This window comes from Microcaecilia unicolor, chromosome 9 (assembly GCF_901765095.1).
Source record: "Microcaecilia unicolor chromosome 9, aMicUni1.1, whole genome shotgun sequence".
NCBI lineage: Eukaryota > Metazoa > Chordata > Amphibia > Gymnophiona > Siphonopidae > Microcaecilia > Microcaecilia unicolor.
In genome coordinates, this window is record NC_044039.1 from 55,913,256 (window position 1) to 55,931,280 (window position 18,025).

At 44.0% G+C, this 18,025-nt stretch overlaps 1 protein-coding gene across 6 annotated transcripts in view; it reads right to left on the reverse strand.

Annotated features, from left to right (window-relative positions):
• Positions 1-18,025, reverse strand: part of ERGIC2 (ERGIC and golgi 2) — a 425,675-nt gene that overhangs the window by 85,224 nt on the left and 322,426 nt on the right. For all 6 annotated transcript variants that reach the window (XM_030214639.1, XM_030214641.1, XM_030214638.1 and 3 more), the window contains one exon: positions 10,642-10,804. In XM_030214639.1, the coding sequence (XP_030070499.1) occupies positions 10,642-10,804 (163 nt within the window). The remainder of the gene's footprint in view (positions 1-10,641; positions 10,805-18,025) is intronic.

Below are 18,025 nucleotides of genomic sequence, written 5' to 3' on the forward strand. Positions count from 1 at the left end.
AAGTGCAGTGCACTGACAGCTGCTCCAATAGGACTGGCTATAACATCTGAGGCTGTCAGAGGCTGGTATATGTACTGCTTCTTTCACATCTTTGGGGGGTGGGTGGGAAGGGGGTCAGTGACCACTGGGGGAGTCATTTCTCTATTCCTCCAGTAATCATCTGGTCGTTTAGGGCACTTTTTGTGGCTTAGTTGTTATAAAAACAGGTCTAGCTCAAAATGTCTGAGTTTTAGTCCTGGACCTTTTTTTTTTCGATTATGGCAGAAAAACGACCAAGTGTTAGGAATGATGTAACCCAGCCCCTGACATGCCCCCTTGTAATTTGGATGCACTTCAGAAGAACTGTATAGATAAATATATGTAAAATAGATTTCAACAATAGCGATTTGAACATTTTGGCAAGCAAAAAGTCCAAATGCTGCTTTATGTCACTTTTTAAATGTTTTTCTCTTTCGAAAATGAGTCCCTCTGGTGCTCATTTTCAAAGAACACTGATTTACAAAGTTTCATAGCCTCTATGTCTCCTAGGGCTCAATGCACAAAAGCAGCTGTAAAATACGGCAAGTCACAAACAATGACCAATAGGGGATTGCTTGCAAATGAGCTACACTGAAACCTCTTTGTGCATCGGTCGCTATATGCAACTCCAAGTTGTCAAATGCACTGGACAGCTCCCGATGCAGACCCGACCCAAACACTCCCTGCCAACCTCCCCATACCCCCTAGGAACAAACATCTGGCAGTCCAGTGGACCCTCAAACCCTCCCCTGCACCCCCTCCCGGCCCCCCACGTAAGCAAATCCCCCCTCCACCTCCGAAGAATGGCCCTGGTGGTCTAGTGAACCAGAGCCCCCTGTGCCTCCTTCCCGACCCCCCCCCCCCCCCCAAAAGCAACAATAGTTCTGGTGGTCTAGTAACTCCTTCCCTTCCTTCCCATACCTGAAAAAAAATGGAGGCAGGAGGTCAGGAACAACACCTCCCACCCTACTGCCTTGGGGCCTGCCCTGCACAAAATGGTGACACCCAGCTCCAACCTGGTACACTAGACCACCAGGGCCACTCTTGCTTTGAGTGGGGGGGGGGGGGTGGATTTGTTACTTGGAGGGTATGGGGGGCATCAAGGTCCACTGGACCAGCAGGGAACTTTGATGGGTGGGGGTGTCAGGAAGGGAGAGCTAGGGAGCATAAGCTGGCAGCCTTTGCAGATGCCTGTTTGTGTTTTTCTTCCTCTTCCGACAGCTCCAGAGCAGTTGTAAAATTAGTTCATTAGAGCTAGGCGCTCTGGATCTGAGCATTGCCCAGAATGCTCATTAAAATACTAATGACCTGGAGGGGGCGTTTCTAAGATGGCGGATTTGTGACCGCGTCTGGGAAGAGAGCTCTTTGCTGCACGAGTGAAACAGATTTTTCCTACCGCAAAATGCCGCATACAAAGTGGAAAGGAGCTGTGAGGCTTCCTCCGCGACCCGCAGCTGCTTCCTCTCCACTTCAAGGCAGTATCGAGCCCTTCCTTTCACGTTCGTCTCATAGATTAGAGATGGAGACGCCTGCTTTAGGGGTATCCGGTGGAGCGGTTCCCCTATTGGGCCTTGAAACATCGTTATCCCCGCCTCCAGAATCAAGCTGTCCTCCGTGTCCAGCGTCTGTGATGGTGGAGGGAGCAAGCACCCGAGACCCCATGGAGGTGATCAAGGAGGCTGCGAGCGGAGACCCCTTACCACAAGAAAGAAGCCGAGAAAGAGGAGTCCCTGTGTCTGAGGGACCTGGAACAACTCAGGAGGTGAATCTGGAGAGGATATGGCTGATGCTGGGAAAAATCGATTCAACTCTTCAAAATACCTCTGAAAAGGTAAATACTTTATCCCTGAAGTTTGAAGACATGGTGAAAAACTTAGAAACGGTGAAAGAAGAGCTGACTACACAAGTTAAAGATTTAAAAAAAGATGTTGTTCAATTGCAAGAATTTAAAATTACGGCAATGAAAAATCAGTTGGCAATGCACAAAAAAATTGAACAGATTGAGAACTTCAATAGAAGATTAAATCTCCGAGTACTAAATTTTCCTAAAATTCCTGGTAAAACACCTATTGACATTTAAAAAATACTTGTTGGAAAATTTGAAAATACCTCAAGAACTTATTCCCCCTATAAGTAAAATATATTACTTGCCAACAAGACTTGGTGGAAAAGAAGGAAATAAAGATGGCCTCGGAGTAGAAGGAGTAGATCTCAACAATTTATCAGCAATTTTAGAACAATCTATTGAAATTGCTCCGGAAAGGGCTACCCTCTTGGTTTCCCTGGTATTTGAACAGGACTTTAACACAATATTAAAGTTGTACTTTAAATATTCAAAAGAACTGTTCTATGGAAACAAATTGTGGATATTTCCTGATGTTACTAAGGTAACTCAGGAACGGAGAAAATTATTCTTAGTGATGAAACAGGATGTCATTAAGTTAGGTGGCTCATTTCTGTTAGCATATCCTTGCAAATGCTTGGTCAAGCTCAGTGGGATAAAGTATGTATTTTATGACCCAGAACAGCTGAAATCCTTTCTGGATATGAAACAACTACATGCAAATATAGTAAAATGATGAGAGACAAATTAGTACACATAAACCGCATTACGTATAATTTTGTAATAATACCTTTAAATCTCCACTGATTATGTAACTCCCCCCCCCCCTTATGAGGTCTAAGAAAGCTGTTAAACTTATTCCTGTTTAAATTTTTTTTTTTCCTTTACTCTGAAAATTTAGAATTGGCTGTTTTTCTGTAACAAGTTTTGTACTTGTAAGAAATTAAAAACTTATAAATAAAAAAAAAAAATACTAATGACCTGGACCCAGAGGGGAGGAGTTTCAAAATGGCGACACGCTGTGATCACGGCTAAGACTTCTCGGAAGACCTGTGGGAAAACTTCTTTATACATCAGCGAAAATGCCCCATACTAAGCGAAAAGGGATGGGGGTCAAGGCTGGAGCCAGGACTTCTTCCCCTACACAGCAAACTATCGAGAAGTTCACTGTGAGAACGCCAGATCAGATAACCGGGAGGTGCCCTGCTGTCTCCTTAGCGGGAGAACTCCGAGACTTAGGGCTGGATGTCACACTTTCATCCCCGGATCTCAATCCACCGCCTCCATCCGAAGGCCCCCTCTCCCAGGTGGGAACATCCGAATCGGAAGTAGATTAAGGACTTTCCCAAGAAAGAGGCTCTGTCGAGGGGGGAACTGACTGAGGTTTGAGGCCTTCGTGCCAGGAAACTCAACGTAGAGTTTCTGTACGGAAACCGGATAGGGTGACAGAGAGCATTTGGGAAGCTCTCTAACAACTAGATACCAAGCTGACCAACTCGTCGGAAGAAATTGCCACATTTGTGAGTACTGTCGATATACTTACTAAATCACTCGATGTTATTACAAATGACTCTAAAACCCAAATTTCAGAGCTTAAAACTGAGACGCAAAAATTACAAGAATCCTCAACTATGTTAATAAAAGATAATGGTTTGATCCACAGAAAAATTGAACAGATTGAGAACTATAACTGCAGACTCAATTTAAGATTTTTTAATTTTCCTAAAGCATTGGGGATTACTCCTTTGGATGCCTTTAAAAAATACCTTATAGAGGTTTTGAAATATTCCCCTGATTCAATACCTCCAATAAATCGTATATACTACATTCCAAAAAAGAAGAATACAGAATCGGATTTGAATTTGGAGCCACAATTACATAAAAAGGATGGACAAAATTTAAATTTGATGATTATTCTAGAGATATCAATAACGGAGGATTCCGAAAGGTTGACTATCAGGCACATTTTCAAAGCACTTAGCCTCCCAAAGTTCCATAGAAACCTATGGAACTTTGGAAGGCTAAGTGCTTTGAAAATATGCCTATTTGTATACTTTTTTTCTATTGTAAGCCATTTTAAAACTTTGCTGTGTTAAGCAGTATATCAAATTAAAAAGTAACAAGACACTTACAAGGAAACTACAATAAAAAAAAAACAGCTGTTCCCACCACAAGCATTTTTGCTGCAGTTGCACTGACCTCACTACATCTGGATGGGCTGGCCACATAACTTTTAAGCAGATTAATTTCTCCTGTTCAGATAAGGTCACCATCCTAGAGCCAATCTCTCCTCTCTGCGAGAGTTGAGTTTATCTTCACCCCAATTTCTTGCAGAGGAAGACAAGTCCCTTGAGATTTCTAGTTCTTTAGTGTCACCTACCCCCCCCCCCCCCGGCATGGACAATAAAAAAAATCACCATGAACTACTACTAAAAAGGACCACACTATATCCAAAATCTCTCTATGTAGTAGACTGTATATCTTAGAACATGCTAATCCTATGATTTCCAAGATTTAAAAAACACCTGAAAAATGATATTTATTTTTACTTGTTTATTTGGATTTTGCTCACACCTTTTTCAGTAGCAGCTCAAGGTGAGTTACATTCAGGTACACTGGGTTTTTCTCTGTCCCTGGAGGACTCACAATCTAATTTTGTATCTGAGGCAATGGAGAGTTAAGTGTCTTGCTCAAGATCACAAGGAGCAACAGTGAGATTTGAACCCAGAATGAAAAAGGTCAAATCTGTCACAAAATTTTAACAAATTCCCTTTCTTCCCCTCCTCCCCCCCAAACGCCTATAAAGGGAATACAAAAGAAAGAAATGCTCTTTGTGCAATCTGGTAAACAGCAAGTTCAATTCCTTGGGCTGTCTTCTGATCCACATGTTGACTGGGGACACTTCACAAACAATGTTCATGGCCCCTTGGTGCAAGCCACCTCAATTACTGCTCAGCGATGATAACTATCTTCTGAAGTTTGGATGCAAATGTACCATGTTCTGGAACCAATCATCTCTGGTCCACAGTTGAGGACTGTCACTGCAGTGACTAGACTAGGAAGTCAACTAAAAATAAGGTGTGGGAAACAAAGCTAGTTGCACAAAAGAAGCACCTAGAACTGCAGTTCAAACAGAGATCAGGTCCAACAGAGCTGAAAGAATAAAGGAAACCGGAGAAACCTGCTCAGTGTGAAAACAAACCAGAAAGCAAAGTTACTTACCTGTAGCAGGTGTTCTCTAAGGACAGCAGGCATATATTGTCACATGTGGGTGACATCATCCATGGAGTCCGTTGCGGACACTGCCATAGTGCACTCTCACTTTAAAACTTTGAGGCAGTGCCCCCACTGCACATGCGCAGGAGTCTTCCTGCCTGACACTTGAGCACAAGACCAGCAGTATAATATTAAAGCTAAGAAAACATTTCTAAGAGAAGGTGGGAGGCATATGAGAATATGCCTGCTGTACTCGGAAAATACTTGCTACAGGTTAAGTAACTTTGTTTTCTCTGAGGACAAGCAGACATGATATTCTCACATGTGGGACTCACTAGCTACAAAAATTTTTTTTTCTTGGGAATAAATGCAAACCAAACAAAAAAAAACAAAAAACTCAAACACATCCACCAATATGGTTTGAAAACATGAGAAAATCCAAAATCAAATTATTTTTATAACTGAGGAAAAAAGATCTCAGTAGTCGTGACCTCACCATCTAAGGATATGTTCAATAGCCTATCACATGGTTGCTAAATAACAACTCCTTTATCAATCATTGGCCTTAAAAACCTCCATATTTTTTACAGGTGTGCTGAAAAATGATTCTATGCACACCAAAAACACGCATCTACATTACCGCAGGCCATTTTTCAGCGTGACTTTGTAAAAGGGCCCCATAATTAGGAAAAGAGATTTTTAAGATATAGTTTTGAAACAATATATGAGTGTTTCACTTTGTAATTCTTAGAAAGAATTTGAGCTTTAAGAGCCATCACAGTGTCTATTGATGTACAGTAATAGCTTGCGATTATCCCCTAAAAGTGAAAAGGCAGGTCACCGTTGGGACATATGACAAAGAATATGGTTATGATATCTGAAAATCAACTCAATTGTTTCTTTGATCTGAAAAATATATCAATATGAATTTCTTGAAACGCAGTACTTGAAAAAAATATTTATTTGCAGTTGAAAAATAAAGTGCAACATAAAATTATGGAGGCTTTTTACACCAATAATTGATGAAGGAGTCATTATTTAGTCACCATATGATGGGCTACTGAACACAGCCTTAAGTGGTGAAAACAAGACTACTGAGGTTTTTTCCTCCATTATAAAAATAAGATAATTTTGGATTCACTGATGTTTTAAAACTATATTGGTGGATCTAGACTCACTAACTGACAAGCTCACAAATATAATAATTATCATGGTAACAAAGGAGAAAGTGAACCTGATGGGAAAAAAAGTGCTGGAAGGTAGAGGTGATAGTCAAGTAGTAAAAAGATTTTGCCGCCTTGCAAATTTCTTCAATGAAGGCAGAGCAGAAATGGGCTACTAAAGCTGCCATGGCTCTTACATTGTAAACGATGACACAACCATGAAGGATCAGCCCAGCCTGAGCATACATGCGGAAATACAGTCAGCTAAGTAGATATCATACACTTAGTGATGGATATCCATAATCTGTTAGGGCTGAAGGATACAAAAAGCTGGGACAACTTCCTAAGAGGTTTTGTACACTCCAGATAGTATGCTAGAGCACACCTGCAGTCTAAAGTATGCAGTGCTGCTTCTCTTAGGAAAGAAGACAGGAAGTACAATCTACTGATTGAGGTGGAACTCCGATACTACTTTGGGGATGAATTTGGGGTGGGTTCAAAGGACAACACTGTCATGGGAGAACATGGTGTAAGGTAACTAGGGTTTGAAGTTCGCTTATTCTTCTGGCAGAAGTAAAAGCTACTAAGAACACTACCTTATATGTGAGGAATTTTAGAAAACAGGAATGAAGTAGTTCAAAAGGTGATTTCATGAGAACTGTGAGGATGACACAGATCCCAAACCACAGGTGTTGGGGTTTGGTATGAAATAAATCTTTCATGAATCATACTATCAAGGGATGAACAAAAACTGGCCTACCATCAACCTTGAAGAGAAACGCACTAATGGCATTCAAGTATACTCTGAGTTAGTTTTGAGGCCAGAATCTGAAAGATGGATAGTCAGAGAGCTTCTAGCAGAACTGAGTACTCTGGCTGCACACCAGAGACCTCTCTTTCACTTGAACCATTTCTGTGTAGGTGGTTTCCCTCGAGGCTAGGAGAATTCTAGAGACTCCTTCAGGAAGATTTAAGGAATGTAAATTTATGCTGTCAGGAACCAAGCCGTCAGGGCCAGAGAGCAAGGGTCTGTGTTATTAGGGTTGGAAAAGGATCTAAAATCTCAACGGTTCTTTGGACGATAACTCTAGAAGAGGGAAACCAGATTTCATGTTGCCAGTAGGGTGCAATCAGAATCATGGTCCCCTGGTCTCAATGCAGTTTGAGAAGTTTTTTCTACGAGAGGTAGTGGGAAAAAGGCATATAGAACATCTCTTCCCCAGTGGAGGAGGAATGTATCTGGGGCATATCCTGGAACAAAAGCAGGGAAGTTTGTTGTTCTGAGAAGTGAACAGGTCTATGGCTGGTATACCCACTGCTGGAATATTCGACAAACTACAGAACTGCTGAGGGACCATATGTGAGGCTGAAGGACTCTGCCCCTATAAATTTTAAGGTCTGAACCAGTTGATGTGATTTGGGATAACTGATCACAAACCCGAGGAGTTCTAGGAGCCTGAGGGAAGGGAGAATGGAGATGTGTGCCAACTCCCAGGAGGCTGCCTTGATTAACCAGTGGTCTAGGTAGGGGAAGATGTGTACGCCTTAGTTATGAAGCGTTGCAGCTACTACTATCAGGCACTTTGTGAAGACTCAAGGAGCTGCAGGCAAGCCAAATGGGAAGACCTTGTATTGATAATGCAGAGTCCCACAGAGGAAGTGGAAGAACTTTCTGTGCGCAAAGAAAATAGGTATGTGAGTGTATGCCTCCTTGAGATCCAGAGAGCAAAGCCAGTCTTTCAGATGTATAATGGGAAAAAGTGATTACAGGGAAAACATGCAAAATATTTGAGTAGAAACTTGTTTACATCTTGTACATCAAGAACTGGTTGTACTCCCCCCCCCTAATCTTTCTTGGTACGAAAAAGTGTCTGGAATAGAATCTTGATCCCTGTCTGATGGAGGAACTGGTTCTATTGCATTCTGCTGGAGGAGAGTCTAGAGATCCTCTCTAAGTAGTGCCATTTGGAGGGAGTTGAAATGAGACACTATTGGTGGATGGTCAAGAGATCTCCCCCCCCCTCCCCCCCAACGCAGAGTGTATCCATGCTGTCTGATATGTAGCACCCAATGGTTGGAGGTTATGAGAGACCACCTCTGTTGAAAGAAGGTGAGCTTCCCTCCGACTGGTAGGTCACTTGGCATGGACAATTGTACATTGGCAATGCTCTCTAGAAAGGCGTCATAAACTGGGCTGTTTAGACAACAGCGTCTGGGATTTTTTACCCCACTGTTGCCTTGAGCGTGAACGTTGAGGTGGAGGAGTGTAAAGACACTTAGACATATAGTAATTGGAGAGTTGAAATCCTCCTGCAAATCTTCTAGAAGAGGTAGCAAAAGTCTGTGGCCTGGATTGAGTTTTTATAGTATCTGTATGTTTTTTTAATTAGTCCCAGAAGTACAGAGAGATGGTGATCTGCAAACAATCATAGCAGAAAACAAAACAGAGCAGACCAGCAAAAGTAGAAAAGTGCAATGTATTAAAAGCAGCCAATGTGACCATGTTTCGCCTAACCTGCATCAGGGGTAGAGCTAGAAGGGATTGATGTCACAACTTTCCCCCAAAGCCAAATTCAATTCTCAAACAAACTCAGCAGTCTCCAGACAGAGCAGCAGCAACACTTCCCCCGCTGTTTAATTAGGTCGACCACTTCCTTGACTTTGTCACCAAACAAGTTTTCTCTAAGACAAGGGACATCTGATAGACACTCCTGGACAGCAGATTCGAGGTAGGACCCTGAGCCAGGAAAGGCGTCACATTGCTACTCCTAAGGTGGAAATGCACAAAGAGACAAAGGCATCAAAGGCTTGCCTTGTCAGATATGCACACCAGCTCAGACGTTTGCTGTGAAGCTTATAGAATTCCTCAGGCTTCTCAGTGGGAAGGAATTCTGCAAAGAAGAGAGTACTCTGTAGTACAGATTCTAAGTAAATTGTGTAAGAAAGTTGATAATCTAACATGCGATTGGTTATCATTGAAGCATGAAAAGTTTTGCTGCTAAGAGTCCAATGTTCTACTTTCTCTTCCTGGAGGAGCTGAAGCATGAGATCTTGCACTGTGAGTGTGTTTTAAAGCAGATTCCACAACTAGGAAATGAGGTGGCAACTGTTTTCTCAAACCCAGTGCACTTCAGAATCATATACATTGTATCAATTTTCTTTGGGGCAACTTGAACTGTCGGTGAAGTCTCCCAGTTTTTGATCATTCATAATTGTATGAAGCAGAACAGTGATTCCTTCTCTAGGAGGAGAGTCATAATATAGAACCTCAAAGAGTTCTGAACGAGGTTCCTCCTCTGTCTCTAATGTGAAAGGCATGGCTTGAGCCATCTCACGGACAAAGCCAGGAAAGGATATACTTTCTGGAAGAGACCTACGTCTCTCAGGTGGTGAAGGTTCACATGAGATGCTATAGGACTCCTCAGCTAAGATGTCCTGTGGGCCCCAAGAGAGGTCCGAGTCTGACTAGTCAAAGTACCGTTCATGGGATATATGTAAAAGAGTCAACTACAGCGTTGGCTCTGCGTCAAGGTTCTTCGAGGCAGATGAGTCTCAGAGATTGGATAAAGTTCCTCTATCAATGTCAATGCGTGCATCAGTCGGGTTTATGCTGCCGCCAATGGTCAAAGCTAAGCTGGCATGCAGGACCCTCTCTTGTGACTCGCTCCCCGATGTATTGATGGGCTGGGCTGAGGCTGGCACAAGCACCCTCTAAAGACTGCATCAAAGCTCCTTCATGAGTTGCCTGGATTTCTTCCTGTAGAGTATCAGGACCACTGAGAAAGGGGTGTGGACATAGCCTGAGTTATAGCCTGTGCAGGTATAGGCGATCTCGAAGGCTCTCGACGAGGAATAAGTCAGAGAGGAGGAGAGCAGTCACAGCAGCATTGTCATATCCTGTGCATCGAGGACATCAATGCAGGGGAGATGTGGGCAGAAAGAAAAAATATGAGAAGAAATGTCCTGAAAAAGGAAAGGCATCAAAATAGAAAAGTTTGACATGCTAAGGAGAGATTGGAAACCAAACCTCTCTACTCTGTGGAAAACGTTAGACTGCTCGGGCATTGGGCAAGAAGGCACCCTGTGCATGCACGATGGGGGCAACGTCTCAAACTTTTAAAGTGACGGTGCACTATGGCAGTGTCTACACCAGGCTCTGTGGATGACGTTACCCACCTGTGAGAATATCATACCTGCTTGTCCTCTTGAGAACTTGTAGTATTCTGGGAATAGAAAATGATTTTTGACATTTATTAAAGTTCAAGTAATGTAGTCTCTCTCATTATGAATTCTTGTATAGTAAACAAACTTGGTTATCAAGAGTACCACAATACTCTTTCTTCTTTATCGTCCCTTTTCACCAGGAGGAAACATAATGCCTGAAATAATTCTGATTGTTACCTGTTGTTGAGAAGATTCCTCCAATGATGCCACAGAGCCTCACCAAGAACTTCCAGAACGGCATGTGGACCTCTGTCACAGTCACCATAAGCGAACTGATATCATATTTCATAAATATTCCTGATACCCCATGGCTGCCAGAAGCATGGTTAATCACACGTTCCTAAACGGACAAAGAAAATGCTGTGTTAGCATGCCCAAAATACAGGGGCCCTTTTACTAAAGCGCATTAAAACCTAATGTACACTTAGCACAGGAAAAATAGGCTACTACAAATTGCATTAAAGCGCATATTAACTATTTTTGAAAAATATTTTTTGAGGGGGCATGTCATGGTCGTGGAAGCATTAACCAGTTAGTGCATTTATATTAACGCGTGCTAACTGGATAACACATGGTTAACGAAGGAGGATTTAGGAGGCGGTGAGCACTCTCATGTTAATTCCTTGCAAGTGCCATGTGCTAATGGGAACATTAGCACATAACCTGCAAAAAAAAAAAGCCTGATTTTAATCAATGGTAAATCTGGGATTAGCATATGGGAAAGTCCTGCATTAAAACGTGCTAAACTCAGATTTCACAGCACCTTAGTAAATGGGCCCTACAGTTTGTTTGTTGTTTTAAACCTCTGGACATCCTTTTGTAGGCGGGCCACAGTTAAGAGTTCCATTAGAACCATTTTCCTTAAATAAGTACTCCAAAGATCCAATGATGGGGTTACTTGAGATTTCCAATGCTTGGCCAGAACCCTGTGAGCTGAAATAAAACACATGTGAACTTCTCTGTCCAAAGCACAGCTCACTCCACCAGCCTCCAAAAGGAACACTTCAGGAGTCAGAGCACAATCTTGGCCAAAAATAATAGCCATTTCCTGGTCTACCTTATCTCAGAAGGCCTTAGCCAACGGAAAGGTCCACCAAAGATTAAATTGCGTACCCCAATCCCCACACCCCCTTCAGCAGAGGTTAAAGTACTATTAATTTTATGTAATTTAACTGGGGAAAAGTACCACCTTAATAACATCTTTAAATTAGCTTCCTCAATACTAGCCGCTACAGAATATTTATGAGCCTGGAGCAAATATCCCTCCACTGCGCCTCAGAAAACTCAAGACTCAGATCCTTTTCCCAGTCTAGCATATAGAGAAGCTTGGAGAACCCAAGGGAAATCAGCAAAGCATAAATTGCAGAGATCAAACCCTTACACCCACTATGAGAAACCTATTCATAGATTGTTGCCATACTGTAACCCACTCCCTTCTGATATACAAAATGTCTAACCCTTAAATACTTATAAAGAATCCCTATTAGGAATCCCAAATTCTTGTTACAATTGGGGAAAAGATCTCATACTTGTACCCTCAATAAGCTGAAAAATATATTCCAAGCCAAATATCTCACACCCTATATTGTACCCCTTCCCTTTAGATCCATCCCACTGCACCTCCCAATTGAAAGGTGCCAATAAGTGCCTGCCATCTTCACTACTCCCTTCACCTTGTCCCAAAATCTTACGCCAGAGTGTGAACAGATGCCGCATAAATGGGTTAGCAATCTCCTGGGATGCCTTGAGCTCCCTTCTCATTCACATTAAATATCACAAACTTACATTCCCCAAGAAAACTTTGCTCTAAGTGAACACACCACTTACTCTCACCCTCTGCTTGCCAGTCCCAAAGATGTCAAATATGTGCCACTTTATAATGCCAGTTTCATCAAATCTGGAATCTCCTCCTCTCTATATACAACATTAAACACCATGATAAGCACAGAGACCAGTTGAGGCATAAACGTTTTATAGAACCCAGCTGAGAACCCATCCATTCCCGGGGCCGTGACTTAATAATAGAATAAACCTCTCGGGGGGTAATATCTGCTTCAAGTAAATCTCTATTCCCATCCGAATCTGTTCAAGTAAATCTCTATTCCCATCCAACAAAGAGCTCAAAGAAACATTAGCCAAACAACTAGATATAGCTTCTGATGTTACTCCACTCTCTTGACTATACATCTACTATAATAAAACGCACCCTCAACGTTCTGAAGCCATCTGACGTCACTCCCAGGCTGAAGGGTTCGTGGATTCATGGTGGTGAAGCCATCCCACTCACAACGTCTCTCTGCCCTGCCCTCGCGTCAAACGTTATGACGTCGAGGGCGGATCTATAACAATGAAGGGATCGCTCGAACCACCCGACCACGCCCCCACCCACACAGATGTCACTCTCTTCCTCCAACGCTGCCACTTCAACGCCCCTCTCGTTCCTCCCACCGACTTCAACAATCACCCCTACCTCCAATTTCAACACCCTCCTCCCTTCGCGTTACTGCCCCCCCCCCCCCCCGGACCCCCCCGGCACGAACCTGAGGACAACACGCTTTCCTGCGGAAAACATCCCCCAAAGCCTCTGGCCGCTACCCGCCCCAGGTTGCTCGCACACCCACCGATGCCACCGCTACGCCCACAACTTCGCCACTCCACCCGCCCCCCCCTTCCTAGCAACGGACCACGCCCCCTCCAATGAACGAACACTGCCTCTCATATCGCTTCTCTTCGGGTCTTCTTCCCTCCCTGTGTCCCGCCCTTCCGGAAATTACGTCACAAGAGGGCGGGACACAAGGAGGGAAGACAACCCGAAAGGAAGCGAACTGCTGGGCTGGCGAGGCATACTGCGTGCAGCACTAGACCGGAGCTTCTGTGGGACAAGAAAGAGGTTGGTGGGCCAGGGATGGAAATGGTGACCGCCGATCTCAGGGGCAGGGGCGACTGGAGAGCTCAGGGGGAGGGGCATGGATGGCCTGGCCTGCTGCGTGCAGCACTTTATAACGGGGGTAAGAAGCGGGGGGGGGGGGGGGGGGGGCGGTGACCGGCGATCTCGGGGGCAAGGGCAACCGCAGAACTCAGGGGGAGGGCCATGGATGGGAACAGAAAGGGAATGATGGTGGACATGGGGTTCATGGGGACAGATGCTGCATGGCAGGGCAATGTAGGAGAAAAGGCAGAGAAGTCAGGGAGCACTCTGGAACTGGGAGGGAGAGAGGACCCTCCAACTGTGACGGACGAAGGGATCCAGAAACAGGGACGGAGGATCATCAAACACAGAGGGAAGGAGCTGGAAGCTGGAGGGAGGGAGTGGGGGACCAGGAACTGGGAAGTAGGGAGGGACCAAACATGGAACTGGGAGGTAGGGATGGCCATGGAAGAGGGGGGGGGGGGGATGTGGGGAGTGACAACAACCCTGGAACTGGATGGACCACACAACTGGAAGGGAGTGAGGAGAGGGGAGGGGGGACCCTCCCCCCACAGACTCTCATTATCACACACACTCTCTCTCTCTCTCACACACACACACAGTCTCTCTCTCTCTCTCACACACACACCCAGTCTCACTCACTCTCTGTCACACACACACACTCGCATATTCACTCTCTCTCTCTCTCATACACTCACTCTCACACACACTCTTTCAGACATACACACTCTGAGGAAACACCTTCCTAGCGCCCGTTTCATTCGTTTCAGAAACGGGCCTTTTTCACTAGTATACTTATACAACTGTATGAATCATTGCTGTATATCCCCCTATTTATACAAGTACGCCCCATTCACTCCTTTAAAGCATAACATAGCTAATTATTTCTAGCGTTGGTTTAGACGCCTAGCCAACCATCTACTTATTTCCAAACACAAAGTACATTTGTTGTGATACTTGTAGTTTATGTGCAAGATCATCGCACTGCAAGCAATGAAGTGCATCCCTTAATTGTTGTAATTTAGCATACACTAGTTTGGTACCCAATTGCTTTTGTTGAGCCTCATATACTGAAATTTGCTGATATAGCTCCCGCTCCCTAGCTATTTTTTCCTTCTTACTACTACTACTACTACTACTATTTAGCATTTCTGTAGCGCTATAAAGCATACGCAGCGCTGCACCCTACTTAATAAAGGCCCCCCCCCCCCCCAAAATTATCACTTTGAGACCTTCCCACACTATTCCATCCCTCACCAACCCATTATCATTAAGCTCCAAATAATTATAAAGCTCCTTTTGTATGATCTGACCACACCTGTGGTGCTATACCTGCAAATTAGCTTCCGAGTCCCAAAAGGATCCCCCCAAGATCAGATCGATCTGAGAATAAGTATTATGCTGGGAAGAGTAAAAAGAGTAGTCCCTGTCAAAGGGGTGATGGCCCCGCCAAAGATTAGCTAGTTGGTACTCCTTCATGAACCATGCCAAACCTATATGGGCACATTGTGCATTATCCACTCCTCTAAAGGATTTATCCAAACTTGCATCAATCACTAAATTAAAATCCCCACCCATAATCAAAGAGCCCTCAAACTCACCCTTTAGAAAAATTTTCAAATGCGTCCAAAACTAGGAAGACTGGTCACATAGAGCAAAAATGTTCACAACATCTCCTCGCCAACTTCACTCTTAAGGAGCAAAACCCTCCCCTCAATATCCCGCTCTATGTTTTGTGCCTTAAAAGGAAAATCTTTCCCCACAAGTATAGCCACCCCTGCTATCTTCTTAGTGGTAGCATTAGAGCTAAATACACTTGAGCATATTTTTTATCCCAGAGAAGTTTTTCTGTTTTTCTAAGAAAAAAAGTCTCTTGGATCAGAGGAATGTCACCGTTCAATCTAGCTAGGTCTTTAAACAATAAGCCCCTTCTGCAAGGGGAATTTAACCCCTTTGACATTATAGGATACCAATTTGCAATTATAATCCCATATCATACGAGTACCCCCTCTACAGTCCTCCCAAGCCCATCCTTCCCCTCTACCCCTTGAAAACCCTGAAGTCCCTCCCCTGCTCCATCATCCTGACCCACAAGGGACAGCCAGGACAAAATAAAAGGGTAGTCAACCCAGCACTGGGGATTTGCGAATGGTACCCCATGCAATCCCTTCATTCTCCCCATCCCCACCAACTCCCAGCTCCCATTCAGTCTGCACCACCATAAACACATAACTATACCCCCTCAAATACTCATGCAAACACTCACACTCCAAAGCCCTCCTAATGAAACACCACGTACAGAGTTCATCAGGAACACACATGAAAATCTAGTGATCAAGACAAAAGAAAACAAAGAAAGTTCTTGCAAACTAAGCATAGTCATTTGATAGCCTTCGCCCCTTCCTTCAAAGAGATTCTCTACAATCTCTTATCCTTGCAGACTCGTTGCCATCGAGGTGATAAAATGGCTGCATCAGCAGGCTGAGCCACAGTTCTAGTCTCTTCTGGTAAATGCTCAGCATCGAGAAGGTGCCGCCCATGCCTTTACGGGAGTCTTCACCTTCTTCATAGCACCTCCAACAGTAAACACCAGTGTAAAAGGAAACAGCCAGCTATAGCGATATCCAGCAGCTTGCAGATATTTATTAACTCCCTGCACAGAGCCCTGTGCCTTTGCAGCCTGCTCGAGGCTAAAATCTGATGTAAGTTAATTTTGGCTCCCTTCCATTGTAAATTAGTTTGCTTCCAAGCATCAATGCATAAAGAGGCAGATGACAATATCCCAAGGGCTACTCTCCACCGGCTTCCGCGGTGCCCTATGTGCACGCTCTATAGGTGCAGAGGGAAGCTGGTCTCCTGAGCCATGGGCCCCTTGCAATGTCCTGACAAACACCTTGTGTCACTGCCTGACAATCCTTAAAGGCTTCCTCCTCTGGAATACCTCTACTGCAAATATTGCATTGCTGTGAGAGGTTTTCCAAGTTCTCTATTTTCTCCCAAAGTTCAAGTTCACCCTTCTTCATTGTAGTCAACCTAAGTTGAGGATCCACCATGACCTCAGTCATGGCAGCTACTCTGTTTTCCACTTCATCTTGCCGATGGTCTAGTTCCAATATTTATTCCTTTATTCCTGTCAGTGCTTGCTTAATATCAGCCTGTACTGATTGTATTTCAGTCTTTAAGTTAGTAAGGACCTCTACAAAATCCCCAGAAAAACCCATGGAAGCTGCACAAAATGGATCCTTGTGCTCCTTGTCTGTCTCCCAGGCTGGTCTCTGAGGTTGACCAAGTAGCCACTTTGGAATCCACAACTGCACTGGGTGATCTGGATGAATTCACTCCAGTCTTGGCGCTTGTGAAGCGATAACTCTCCAATTTATGTCTGGTGGACATATCGCTATTTTGGGGATGGGGTATCACCCAAGTTTGGCGTTCAGAGTACTGATGGAGGGCCAAAAATATGTGCTGCCCCACAGGAGCTTCAGACCCGAGCAGCCCTCCATAGTGGTGATGTCAGCCAGCTTTCAAATATTTTTGATATACGAGTGAAGGTCATAAAGCAAACAAAAATTGAAAACAGATGATTTCTAACAGAGATGATGCAGGGAAGAGGGATTCAGATTTGTTAAGAACATCCTGGGAAAAGGGAAGCCTGTTCTGAAAAGATGGGCTCCACCTTAACTAGGATGAAACCAGGCTGCTGTGCATAATATTTTATACTATCCCAAACTGCACAAACATGCTCTTGCACAAATTTACACTTGCAGTAAGACAGGTGCAGATATATGAATGTATCTATGCATTTACAAGTCTATTTGAAAAAATGCATACATCTGTCCAAACTATTTCCCCAGTAATATGTATAGTTGCTTCTACTATTTGGGACAGCTACGCTGCCTCTCTCCTTACATCAAGAAGGTAAATCTTATCCCAGTTCTGCATGCCATGATAACATCAAGACTGGATTACTGCAAAGCACTATACAACAGTCTGACTACAAAGGGCCTGCACCAGCTCCAGTTGATTCAGAATGCAGCAGAAGGTTGCAACTGACGTGACCACATCACATCATTTTTGCACAAAACTTCATTGGCTACCAGTTCAATACAGGGTTAAATTTAAAACTCTATGTCTGATCTTCAAGGCCCTGAAAGGGAATAGCCCTGAGTACCTGAAGAATAGGATGATCCTCCACACACTGCCAAGGACACTAAGGTCCTCCCAAGGACTATCACTAACCACACCCTCTCCAAAAGACGATACCCGCAAGCGAGCGTTCTCTGGAGTAGCCCCCACACTTTGGAATGCATTGCCTGAATGGCTCCGCTTAACAAAAGACTATCTCTACTTCAGGAAGCAGGTGAAAGCTCGGCTCTTCAACCAGGCCTTCAACCGAGCTACTAGAGTTCGTTTTAAACTACCCCAAGTCCCATCTACTCCCTGTTCAGTGATTGGAGTTCATAAGGGCCTTGCTCAATACACAGATGGTTCTAGCCTACCTACCGGAGACGAGAACTGACAATCTTTTTGCACTCGCGTTCAAAGTTCATACCTCTCAGCAGATCACTGCTCGGCAGATGTTGAGATTGTTGGGCTACATGGCTTCCATAGTGTACGTTACACCCATGATAC